General features: G+C 38.3%; 1 protein-coding gene across 2 annotated transcripts in view; it reads left to right on the top strand.

Moving 5' to 3' along the window:
- Positions 1-11,749, top strand: part of sema4f (sema domain, immunoglobulin domain (Ig), transmembrane domain (TM) and short cytoplasmic domain, (semaphorin) 4F) — a 72,175-nt gene extending 60,426 nt beyond the window's left edge. For both annotated transcript variants that reach the window (XM_056244392.1, XM_056244391.1), the window contains exons 3-14: positions 898-957; positions 3,286-3,384; positions 3,721-3,832; positions 4,188-4,307; positions 4,450-4,604; positions 4,848-5,029; positions 5,148-5,289; positions 9,175-9,397; positions 9,506-9,615; positions 9,731-9,876; positions 9,998-10,053; positions 10,724-11,749. In XM_056244392.1, the coding sequence (XP_056100367.1) occupies positions 898-957; positions 3,286-3,384; positions 3,721-3,832; positions 4,188-4,307; positions 4,450-4,604; positions 4,848-5,029; positions 5,148-5,289; positions 9,175-9,397; positions 9,506-9,615; positions 9,731-9,876; positions 9,998-10,053; positions 10,724-11,487 (2,169 nt within the window). In that variant the 3' untranslated portion in view covers positions 11,488-11,749. The remainder of the gene's footprint in view (positions 1-897; positions 958-3,285; positions 3,385-3,720; positions 3,833-4,187; positions 4,308-4,449; positions 4,605-4,847; positions 5,030-5,147; positions 5,290-9,174; positions 9,398-9,505; positions 9,616-9,730; positions 9,877-9,997; positions 10,054-10,723) is intronic.
- The last annotated feature ends 882 nt before the right edge of the window (positions 11,750-12,631 follow it).

Here is a 12,631-nt window from a genome sequence, read left to right as displayed (position 1 = left end):
CATAATAGAATTGGTGTATTTGACTGTTGTCTCTGATAACCAGTGTCTACACTGTGCTAGTTTCATGTATCTCACATCACTTCATTATCTCTTTAATTTATATATAATTTCAATATTTCATATTTTCAGGATTTATTTTTTCATATTTGTTATGCGTTTGTGTAAAGAGCAGGAAAACATACAGTCCAATACGGACATAGTCTGACAAACTCTAGAAGTGACAATTGTTTAACTGTAGGTGTGTTCATATTTATCTTTGTTCAGCAAGGTTTACAGGTGAAATCCAGTTATATTGATAGGAATCCACACGATCTGGAATCGGCCATGAAAAGTCTAATGTGACTTCACTTCAACTTTTTTTACTTGAATGTCCCCCGTTGTTCAACACAAAATTTAAAAAAAATATTTTTTATATGATGTCAGTTTACATCTTGGAAAATATGTCACAACAGGTTTACTCAAATTATTTTCTTTTTGTGAGAACTGTTCCTTTTGTGTAAATGACCACAAATGTTATACATTTCGGATTCTGACTAAATGTGTTAATATGTGTGATGGCTAAACAAGTAAATAACATTTACAGGTACTGAATTCCCAATCTCTTGTGTTATAAGCCTCTGCATTTCACAGGCCGAACATGGTTTGCATATTCATGGCTGACATAGTTTCATTTTAACCAGGGAAGAATCTGAAGTACTGATCTCTCTCTCTTTCTCTCTCTCTTTCTCTCTCTCTTTCTCTCTCTCTTTCTCTCTCTCTTTCTCTCTCTTTCTCTCTCTCTCTCTCTCTCTCTCTCTCTCTCTCTCTCTCTCTCTCTCTCTCTCTCTCTCTCTCTCTCTCTCTCTCTCTCTCTCTCTCTCTCTCTCTCTCTCTCTCTCTCTCTCAATATCTATGTAGATTGAATGGAGTGTTCCAGAAGACAGGAGGAAATCTTGTGTTGCTAAGGGGAAAACCGAGGTAAACCCATATGATGTAGCCTTGTGTGTGTGTGTGTGTGTGTGTGTGTGTGTGTGTGTTTTTTAAGTGGGGGGGATGTAAAGAGCTCAATAGCAAGCAAACAAAAAATCTGAATCTTGTGAAAGGGTTGGAGAGCTCCTAATTCCAAAATCCATCATTTGCCTGCTTTGTTTATTTTTTAAAGAATATTCTTAAGGGTGCCCTCAACACTTTTGCTTTGTTTTAACCGACCGATATGGCAGTCATAAAACTTTCCCTGACACCATCACACAAAGGCAAATATTCTCAGTTACGGATGCCACTGTATAAATGCACAAATTAACAGTCAGCATTTTGATTCGTTTGTTCTATGAGTAAAAGTATCCAAAAACAGAGGGGTTAGCAAGAGAAAGCGAGTCTTATTTGAGTACTGAACATAATTTTAAATCTGTTTTCCTAAAGTAATATTCATTTTTTCATGTTTAAACCTTGTTAATAAAAACAATAGTTCAGGCTTTAGTAGGGTTCCCTGTGTGCATGTCATTCTCTCTGTCTTTCTCTCAGCTTAGGGCGGCACATGGAGCAAGTGAGTGTGAGAGAGAGCTAATGAGCTCACTTATTTGTGGTTAGCATTCAGTGCTGTGATGTCGGGGGGAGGAGGGGCCTGTGGATGATTGACAAGTGGGCTGAGGCCCCAGTGGGGGAGGGTCAGAAAGGGTGTGATTAGGCAAACAAAAGGTATGTCATGATAGAATGGAGAAAGAGAGGAAACGGAATAGGAAGATCTGAAAGAGTGAGCATAAGGACCCTGCAGACCTGCGACTGGTCATTTGAATACAATATACAATACATTTGAATATTTTTTTCTCGAAAACATTCACTTTGATTACAACACATGGAAAACTCGAATCGATACAGAATGGTCTCTCATTAATCTTTATTGATGTACTTAATGGTCTGTCTAGTCCTGAAATGGAAACTTTTCGAGTCAAGCCAACTGGTTTTCATTAAAATTTCAGCCTGGTGTATAGGTTCAGGATGCATCTGTGCAAGAAAACCTCATGTGTGCTTTATAAATTGTCCTACTGTGAAATGTCAATCATTACCGAGTAACTGTGCCCTTTAAATGATAGAAGATGGGGGAGGTCTCACTGTAGAAAACGTCTGGGGGTCTCAGATACAGCCCAGTGGGGTTCAGGTTACCAATCACTATTATTGATACAGAAACTCTCTTGTTTTGCTCAGCGACAGTTTCAAAGTCGACCTTGACACATTCACAACTATGTGCATCAGTGCTCTTACTTAGACACATGAATTTTTGGAAATGGTCCAGAATATTGTTTGTAATCTTTGAAAAAGATACATTTATAACACTACTTTAGAATAATAATAATAACAGACCATTAAATAATCAAATAGGTGATTAAAATGAAAGCTGCAAGTGACCTTGTGCTTTGACTGTAATTGGTAGTTAAATCTCAATTAATTAGCTTTACATTTTTAAATTGGTCTTGGTATATTTTTTACATAAAACCTAAAAGCTTATCTATATATATATACACTACCGTTCAAAAGTTTGGGGTCGGTACGATTTTAAATACTTTTAAAATAATTCTCTTCTGCTAACAATGGCTGCGCTTATTTGATTAAAAATACAACAAAAATCAGTTATAGTATTAAATATTATTCCAGTGTAAATCAGCTGTTTTCTGTGTGAATATATAGTAAAGTGTAATTTATTCCTGTGATCAAAGCTGAATTTTCAGCATCACCAGTGTCAGTGTCTTCAGTGTCAAATGATCCTTCACAAATCAGTATAATATGAGGATTTGATGAATAGGAAGTTCAAAAGACTTTTGTAACATTATAAATGTCTTTACTGTCACTTTCGATCAAATTAATTATTCCTTGATAAATAAAAGTATTGATTTCTTTCCTCCAAAAAATTCAAATAAAATTCTCACTGACCCCAAACTTTTGAACGGTAGTGTATATATTATGCAGTCATTAATCCAGTCACACGAGCCTTTAAAAGCCGTTCTATTATGATTATTTGGTGCTCAAGAAACATTTTCCTTATTATTATCAATGTTGAAAACATTTGTGCTTTGATGAATAGAGTTCAAAAGTATTGAATTTATTTCCAATAGGAATCTTTTGTAACCTTATAAATGTCTTTACTGTCAGTTTTGATCAAATTAATGCTTCCTTGCTGAATAAAAGTATCCCCAAAAATGTACTGACCTCAAACTTTTGAACAGTAGTGTTAGTAATATAACAAAAAAACAGAGAATGTTATGAGAATGTTATGTCTCACAATGTCATGTTTTACTCTGCTGCCCCTCACAGGATGACTGCAAGAACTACGTCCGCCTGCTGGAGTTTTTGGAAGATGGACGCATATATGCCTGCGGGACCTTCGCCTTTGATCCCCAGTGTGGTTTTATTGTAAGTGTGCATGTTTCCACAACTACACTGACTCAAGTATCCTCAATCTATTTCATAGGACAGTTAAATAGAAATGTGTCAGTTGATGAAACGTCAACACGTGCAAAATATGGCGGGTATAGATATGCTGTGTGTACGGATTGTGGCAGATGACCTTCAATAAACCTTTTACCCTAGAATGATTGACAGCTTTCAACCTGTGGTATATAACCATAAGTGTGTACCTGTGTTCTCTTCTCTCTCTATTACTCCTTTCTTCATCCCATTTTTGCTCATTTCTTTTAAATTTAAGGACAGACAATTATTACATTTGTCTGTGTTCCTTGCATCATTTAGAACATCTCTTCATTTTCTCTGGAGAAACATGATGATGGTAGCATGATGTTGGAGACCGGGAAGGGGAAATGCCCCTTTGAGCCCAGCCAGCATTACACCGCTGTCATGGCAGGTATGAAACACACGTTTACTATATCTAAATGAGGGGATAATACGCTAGACGTCTATTGTTTTGTACACTGTAAAGCTAATTATATATGCGAACCCAAACCCTAACCCTAAATTAAAACTTATAAATATTCTTATGAATATATTCTCCAATTGAGGATGTGATGATGCTTTCTCTACCCTAAACTTAAACCTCGCAGAAACCTTTCTGGATATTTTAATCATCATCAAGACATTATTTAGTGTATTTATTAAGCAGTTTTACTTCATGAAAAAGAAAAGAAATAAAAACATAAATAAAATGCCTTTTAAAAAAATGTTTTGCTCTTCACCTTCTGCTCTCTCTCTCTCTCTTTCAGGAGGGATCCTTTACACTGCCGCCACAAGTAACTTCCTTGGCACAATGTATGACATTTCCAGGGCAACGGGCATCGAGCAGGAACGCATCCGGACTGAGCAATCAATCAACTGGCTTAGTGGTAAGACACTCATCCATCCATCCATCCATCCATCATTCCAGAGACAAGCATTTACACATTAAAGCCAACATTTTGTTGATTGACCCAGATTGTTTATACTGTAACTACAGTCTTCTTGACTCCTGCTTGTTTCTGAACTCAGATCCAGAGTTTGTCAGTTCTGCCTTCATCCAAGAGGATGAGAAGAACAATCCTTCTGGTGAAGACGACAAAATTTACTTCTTCTTCACTGAGGTGGCTAAAGAGTATGACCTCTACACCAAAGTCAAAGTGCCCAGAGTTGCCAGGGTCTGTAAGGTAGGAACTAGACCTAGTGTGTTTCTTGTCTCTCTAGTCTTTTTCTGGCTTTGCTTGCGATGTCTCAGAGGGATGTTGTACAGTAGTTCTGCTCTCAGTTGATATGTTACGTAATTGTACTGTTCCACTTGAGTTCATATTTCTTCAGTCATAAAGTTCCTCTATTCTTTGCCATCTGTCTGTGTTTCATCACCCATTTTATATCACACCTGATCTATTTTGGTCTCTCGCTCTGTTTTCTAGTCTGATGTAGGTGGTATGAAGACTCTGCAGAGGCGGTGGACGACGTTTCTGAAGGCTCAGCTGGTGTGTGAAGATCGAGCAAGTGGACAGCGATTTAACGTTCTGACTGATGTGTTTACTGTACAGCACCAGCCTGGAGACCCCAGCAGCACACACTTCTATGGCATATTCACCTCACAGTGGTACTTTCATCTGTTTCCCCTCCGACCTGTACTTCTGAGCTGATCTCATCTCTTCAGAATCATTTCCTTTCTTTGCTTTTCATTTCTCTATTGATCTTGTGTGTGTCCTGTTGTGTAGGGAAAGAGAGGAGCTGTCAGCCGTGTGTGTGTACAGTCTGGAGGAGATCACTAAGGTGATGAACGGACCCTTTAAAGAGCTGAAGAAGAGCTGTGAGAACTGGATTAACCCAGAGCCCATTCCAACACCACGACCTGGACAGGTATACAACTGCACCCTTACTACCATACCATATGATATGATATTATACGATACATGTGGTACCAGGCCAGCTGACAGTCTTGCCTGGGCCCGGGACAAGATAATCTTAGATGCCCCCCCCCCCCCACAATTTTTTTTTATTTTTATAAAACACCATATACTTTTACCCAAACTGAATAATAAAAACACGTTTAAATGGGTACATTTTCTATAAATGTCTTCATTTTCTTTTCTGACATAGCCTACTGCAGTTCTTGTTAAAACACACTAGACATGCAAAATCTGTGCATTTTGGGCACTTTTTGTGTGAAATCATATTTATTTTTTGTCCATCAAAAGTGTGCTTTCACTTTTAATTAAGCATGAGCAGCGCAGCAAAAATAGACTCGGATCTGACCCATTATCTGTTCACCGATGATGACAGTGACGCATTTCAGCCGGCTTTTTATTTCTCATCTAGTAAAGTAGTAAAGCTAATGCAAGGGCTAGAAATCAATGAATTCTTTGCTAATACTTCCTCATCATCATGGAGAGCGCAGTTTGCACCGCTTTCTCCTTTCCACAAGCGTTTGCTCTCCCTTGGCGTCTGTCGTTGCTATGCAACAATGAACTTAGGCGCGCCTGTAAAAACGAGCGCGCCGCGTCGCTATTATGAGCTAATATCCAAAATATTCCATATGTGGCTCTTTCCTCCTTTCTTATCAACAAGTGGATTTACAGCCACCACATCAGCAGCCCTATTTTCTCTATTTTCTTCTTCTCTTTTCTTTTCTTTACTTTTCTGATAACCGGACTTGTGCTGTCCGGACATTTTTAGCGCAACGTTAGCCTACTGAACTTCAAATCAAATGACAACATCATATTTTGATCACTGGCCAAACCATTTTTGTTTTGGGGGTGGGGGGGTTCTTGACCACTATTTCAAGGACAATTGGGAAGAAAACAAATAAAAAGCTTTTATGTAACTCAAATATTAGATATTTTTTCCACAAATATGCCTATTTTATTTTATTTTTTTAACAATTATTCCATAATTTAATGAGGGCCCAGTTCTGGGCCCCCCTCCCTACCCTGGGCCCGGGACAACAGACCCGTTTGTCCCCCCCTGTCGGCGGGCCTGGGTGGTACTATATCATACTGTGTTATTTTATTCACAGTACATACATGTAACATATGCTAGTAGTAAGAGCTAATAAGAGCCGTGCAAGTAAACCTCACTCCCCTGGCCTCAAGAGCCGTGTTAGCAAATGACGCTTTAGGCTGCGATCTTTACTAGTCTATTCTATATAGAATATAATATTGTACAATACATAAAGTACAGTACTGTACTATGCTGTTTTATACAATACATACAGTAAATTGCGTTGTTTTATTATACGAAACATAGAGAACAATACTACTCTTCTCTTCCCACCTTATTTTTAATGTAAGAGTGTGCTTGGTCATTTGTAAATTGAATGTTCGGCTTCCGGTGTCATTCGCTTCCAGTTATTTTTAGCTGTACAAAAACGCTTTGTTATGCTGCTTGATATTGCGGACTGGTGTTTCTTACCATATTCTTTTAATGTGTTGTAATTATAAACATGGTGGTTTGTAGCGCAGATAGCTTTACCATTTACCACTTTGTAATTCTTGTAGTTATTTACCTTTAGCGGCTAATGAATCAAAAGTCTCGCACATTCAAAGAAAAATGAAAAATACATCCATGTTGCAATATAAGAGGAATACAATACTGTATTGTACAATCATTCAATTTAAATTCATTAGATGATACAATACATATAGTACAATGCAGTACTATACTATATGCTATTCTTTATCACATAATAAAACATTATATGATACATTATATACATTACTAAGCCATTCTACTCTATGAAATACAGTACAATACTAGTCTATACTGTACTGTGCTATTCTATACTATATAATGCAGTCTTATACAGTACAGTACCATACTATGTAATATTGTGCAATATATACATATAATACAATACAATGCAAAACAATGCTATGCTATATTATAATACAAAAATACATGTAATCTATACATTGTAAGGCTGGAATAAACTATATGATTTTTGCTCAGATTTTTGCCCTGATTTGCAGCCTGGAGGAGTCCGTGATAGTTGCTGAAAGTCATAACCAGTCTGCAGATTTTGGGCAGCCGAAGTAGTGTAGTGTATAATGTAGTGTATGTAGTGTATAATGGGCACGGCCTCAGACTTCATCTATGTTTGATATTTTAAGCCAATTTTAGAACACATATTGTAGTATATGACACACCTAACCTACTATAAAGCCACTTACCGTTCCCGTTGCAATCTGTAAAGGCCATATTTATGTGTGACCACATATACTGTACCAACCCAAGACGCATCCACATGCGTTTAGCTTGATTAGTTTTGTTTGAGCAGTTTCTTCAACAACTGCTGCAGTCAGTTCCTGTACTATACATCCATGTTTTTTTTTAATCTGTCATGCGTCTCCTAGCAAGGAGGCGCATGTTTCTGTGTGAGTTTGATGTGTTTGGAATGATTTGATAGTGGGATAGAATGTGATCCTCAGTATTTTAGTGTATGATGCCATTTTTCTCTGTAACCAATTACAAAGTCAGCAAGTGTATGATATCTAGTGTTTTAAAATCTGTACAGATTTTCAAGTTGTGTAGTGTATTCCAGCCTTTATGTTTATGTATTTGGTAGACACGTCACCGTCCCACAGGTGGGACGTTTGCCATTATATTTTTAAAACAAATAATATCTTAGTAAAAACGTTAAGTAATATTGACTTGTAATAATTAGTAATTTAAGTAATATCATTTGAAAGCTTACAATCTCTAGTTTCCATATTTGGTGACTGATTTTCAAAATAAATTACAGAGGAGACGTAATTTATCAATTTGCAACAAGAATATTTTCATACTCCTAAGGCGTGTTCAGACCTTTATTTTGAAATAGCAATAAACATGAAAAATCATGAAAAAATGGTAGAAACCTCAGTTTGTTTTCATGCCAAGAGTTCAAAAGATAGCATCCTTTCAATTATTTTAGAAAAAAAGGTCTGAATTTTTTTTAAATATAAAGAAAAAAAGAATAAATTCACCATGTGTGGTGTGGCAGCGAGCTATAATGCACATACGTGTTCTTTGAATGTTTCTTAGAGGTTGAATTCATATCAAAATATGCCAAACTTCCCATTCTACTTCTGAATAGGATGTCTACTTCATAAATTATGAAAATTGTGGAAATAATGGTTTAGATCACTCAAAACAAATATGGAAATGGAGGTGCCCTTATATGGGCAGTAATGGAGTCTGGTTGTGACCTAGTGAAAAAGTTTGGTACTGCGCCCAAACAAAATCTTACTGAAAGCTCATTTTTTTAAGATATCAATCTAAAATTTTAAACACAACTTGTTCAGATTTTTGGCTTTGATTTTTCTGCAGTTTTAGAGTAGCCTAAGTTTTGAAAATATATATTTCATATAAAATATGAATAATTCATTTTTTTACATTGTACATTTCCATAAACTCAAACTTCTATAACTTTTTTTCTGTTTCACTTTCTTCATTTATTTAACTTCTACAAAAATCTGCCAAATGTCTTCTTTAAAACAAGACCAACCTTACGTCTATATTCCAAAGCATTCTTGAATTACAACCATTTAAGTTCGAAATGTGCATTTTCATGTCTATTAAAAAAAGGGGGGGTGACACTTAACAGGTTAATCCAAAGTAACTAGCAGTATACAAGTTATATATATTATTAGTATTTGTGTTCACAAGGGATAATGAACCCCTTGCTAGCGTCATGTTTCACTCAGTATCATTACTGTCGGCTTTAAATCTTTAATAATCCATTTCCTCTCTTCTTTGATCACTCAGTGTTTGAATAGTGCTCTGAAAGAGCAGGGCTTTGAGTCCTCCCTGAAGCTGCCTGATAAAGTGCTGACGTTCACGCGTGATCACCCGCTCATGGAGAACAGTGTGGTGGCGGCACCATTAATGATCAGAAATGGCATCACATACACTAAACTTGCCGTTACCTTAATAACGCCCTCCAGTGACACGAAGCAACAAACGGCCACTGTTTTGCACCTTGGAACAGGTAAGAGAGATTAAACAGTTGAGTAATTTACTGTCATCCGAGTGTGGATCGAAATGCTTGATTCAGTTTAATAATGTGTGGTTTATATACATGTGTGTGTATTTATAGATCATGGAGAGCTACACAAAGTCGCTGTAGTTGGTCCAAATGCAACTCTTATTGAAGAAGTCGCCCTGTTTTCTGCACAGGAGCCAGTGAATAACATATTGCTATACAAAGTAATAACATGCAGTTTTTATATTGTTTTATTGTAGTTTTTTGTGCTATAAAACAATAGTGCATCTTTAACTTAAAGACGAGTGAATGCATTGACCCTCTGTGTCTCTGCTGTAGGATGAGGCTCTGGTGGGCTCTCCTCTCTCTCTGGTGAAGGTACCCATAGTGGGTTGTTCTCTATACTCTACCTGCGAGGTGTGTGCACGTGCCCGAGGCCTTGGCTGCGTATGGAGGAATAAAGAGGGAGCTTGTGCTATGGCGAAGTATGCCACACACAAACACATATTCACATAAAGACATATGAGGAGACACAGAAGCAGTTGGCTTTTTCTTTGTTCGTTTTCCTTCTCCCTTGTTCGTCACATAGTTACATTTATGTTTCAGGCCGGGTGAAGTGGTAGAATCAGAAGATTTGGTCAGGCAATGCAATAAAGGTGAAGGTAAGTTTGACTGTCTGTCACTGTGGCAACAAAGACAATAATTTCATCTCAGTGTGTATAAATGAACTAGAAATACTTTTTCAGTACGGTAAATACACTTGAGCAGGCTAAATGGAGTAAAAGCAGAAATGACTCCTAGAAAAATGTGCAAAATGTATTTTAAGAAATACAAACCAAATATACACACAGTTTTATAAGAAATGTTTTATTTAATGTATGTTCATCTCTCCATTCTTAAAGAATAGTTTGCATTTGTGTATAGTCTATACACCACATTCTCCACACCATTACCTTTTGTTGCTTTGAAATTATATTGAATTACTATTATTATTATTATTATTGAATGACATTAATGATTGTGAAAAGTTTTGAACCAATTAAATAGAATTGGAATGAAAATGTAATATTGGATTCAATATATATATACACTGAATAATGGCTGGTAATAGCTTTGCCATGGCAGAAATAAATTAAATTTTTTAAATAGAAAACAGTTATTTTAAATTGTAATAATATTTCACAATTTTTATAGTTTTTATTGTATTTTTGATCAGATAAATGCAGCCTTGGTGAAAATATATATATATAGAGAGAGATAGAGAGGAAGGGGGGCAATAAAAACTAATTGTGACCTAATCATCTGTGTCCCACTTTTTCTCTGTAACTATAGGTCTTTGTTCCCCACCTGTAATTGAAATGCGTGTGGAAGAGGGTCTGCGCGTCCTGCTTTCGTGTGTGCAGGTGTCTCCTCGTCCTTGCCGCTGGGAGAATCCCTCTGGCAGTCACACCCGCCGCCACAACTATGACCTGGAGGTGCAGGTCACAGCGCAGAGCCTGGGCACATACACGTGCCTATGTGATGAAGTGGGCAGAGATCAGCCACCCTGTCGCAAAGCCGTGTACCAACTGACCCTTGAAAAGCCCAGCATGGGGGGGAACGTAGCCATTGCGGGTGGCCGACACTTCCTGGCCTCGCACATCATTTTTTTCGTCATAGGTTTTGTATTGGGTGTCATCCTGTTGTTTCTAATTTACAAACGGCAAGGTGGCATGAGAGGGGGCGGGCACTCATCGTCCACATTGGAAAAAGGGCGGGACTTGCTTCCTTCAACAGACACGCCGCAGTCTCCATGCAGCGACAGTCTGTTGTCGGAGGCTGTTCCGTTAACAGAGAAAAGGAACGGGACGCTGAACGGACACAGTATGCACCCGGGTGGGCACAACGGCAGGCATATTTACACCAACACAAGTGGACTGAAACTACAGGAGTCAGCTGTGAACCTGGCAGAGGAGCTGGATGGCCGAGAAAGGGCGGGGCCAGACGGAGAGGAGGAGGGACTAGGGGACGTGCTTAGTGAGATGGAGGAGGAGTTTTCTAAAATCCCTTGCCTAAGAGGAGCACCACTGGCAAAGTGCGAAGAAAGCTCGATATGATGACCGGCACACATGTGATCTTTGAAACTAAACTCTGTGAAAGGCTCACAAACACAGACGGAGGGCTGGAGGAGAAGAGGAAAGCAGACAATCAAAAAAAAACTGATACACATTCCAAATATACGAACAACAATGCGCAGTTACACAAAGAAGCACATACACGACTGACTCCTCTACTACTCCATTACATCACCATCCAGTCCTGTGTACATAACATGCTGTGTAGATCTGTGTCTATCCTACTGTTTTTGCATGTGTTTGATCAGACGCATGGGCGGAACCACGAGCGGGCGTTTCTTATAGCACTTTTGTGTACCATCCTCAAAGCCATGCGCACACACACGGACATACAGTACACGGACTTTGCATCTGTGTGTGTGTAAGTCTGTAGTTGCTTGGTCTGTTTCCTCTTTAAGGATTCAAATGTCCAAAAGCAGACCAGAGCAGTGCAAAGCCGTGAAGAATCTACTCATCCTGGGCCGGTTACTGAAGTAAAATGATTTGATTTGTCACCAAAAGGGCTCTGTGACTGATGCTTCACAGCAGCAAATAATGACTGAATGATGGAGATACTGGAAACTTTATGCCTTATAGATAAAGAGGTACTGTGGCCTATGGCATGGCTGGATTATAGGGTCTTTGCCAGGGAAAGGGGCACAAAGGGGCCCTCGGAGCATTCAGTACGAGCTGATTCCATGGGCCCCTTGGTGAAGGATATATGGAAATAATGTCTAAAATGGACCACCAAAGAGAGTGTGCCCTCATGGGACCTTGATCTGGTCCTGACCTAATAGTGCCCAAGTCTTAATGGAGAGAGAAAATGAGTAACAAGGCTATTTAGCAATCTTCTCTCATAGGAGAGAGCATGTCGAACCTGTGAACTGAGAGCAGATGGTGAGAATTGGACTTTATTTGTCCACTACAAAGTAAACCAACCACATGTTCTGTGGTGTCAAACCACTGCCATCCGTATAGGGACCAGATGTAGCATGTTCTGTTCATAATAATCTGCACAGACGAAGGACCACAAGACGATGGTGATGATGTCGCTTTAAATCGTTTAGCATGAAATTGTCAAAACGGAAATGAAGTGTGAAGGAAATGTTTGATTGTTTTGAGTTTCCCTTTAAGGACAGAGAATGTG

Source organism: Rhinichthys klamathensis, unplaced genomic scaffold (assembly GCF_029890125.1).
Source record: "Rhinichthys klamathensis goyatoka isolate OS25496 unplaced genomic scaffold, OSU_Roscu_1.1 h1tg000973l_1, whole genome shotgun sequence".
NCBI classification, from domain to species: Eukaryota; Metazoa; Chordata; class Actinopteri; order Cypriniformes; family Leuciscidae; genus Rhinichthys; species Rhinichthys klamathensis.
This window is presented reverse-complemented; position numbering and strand designations above follow the sequence as displayed.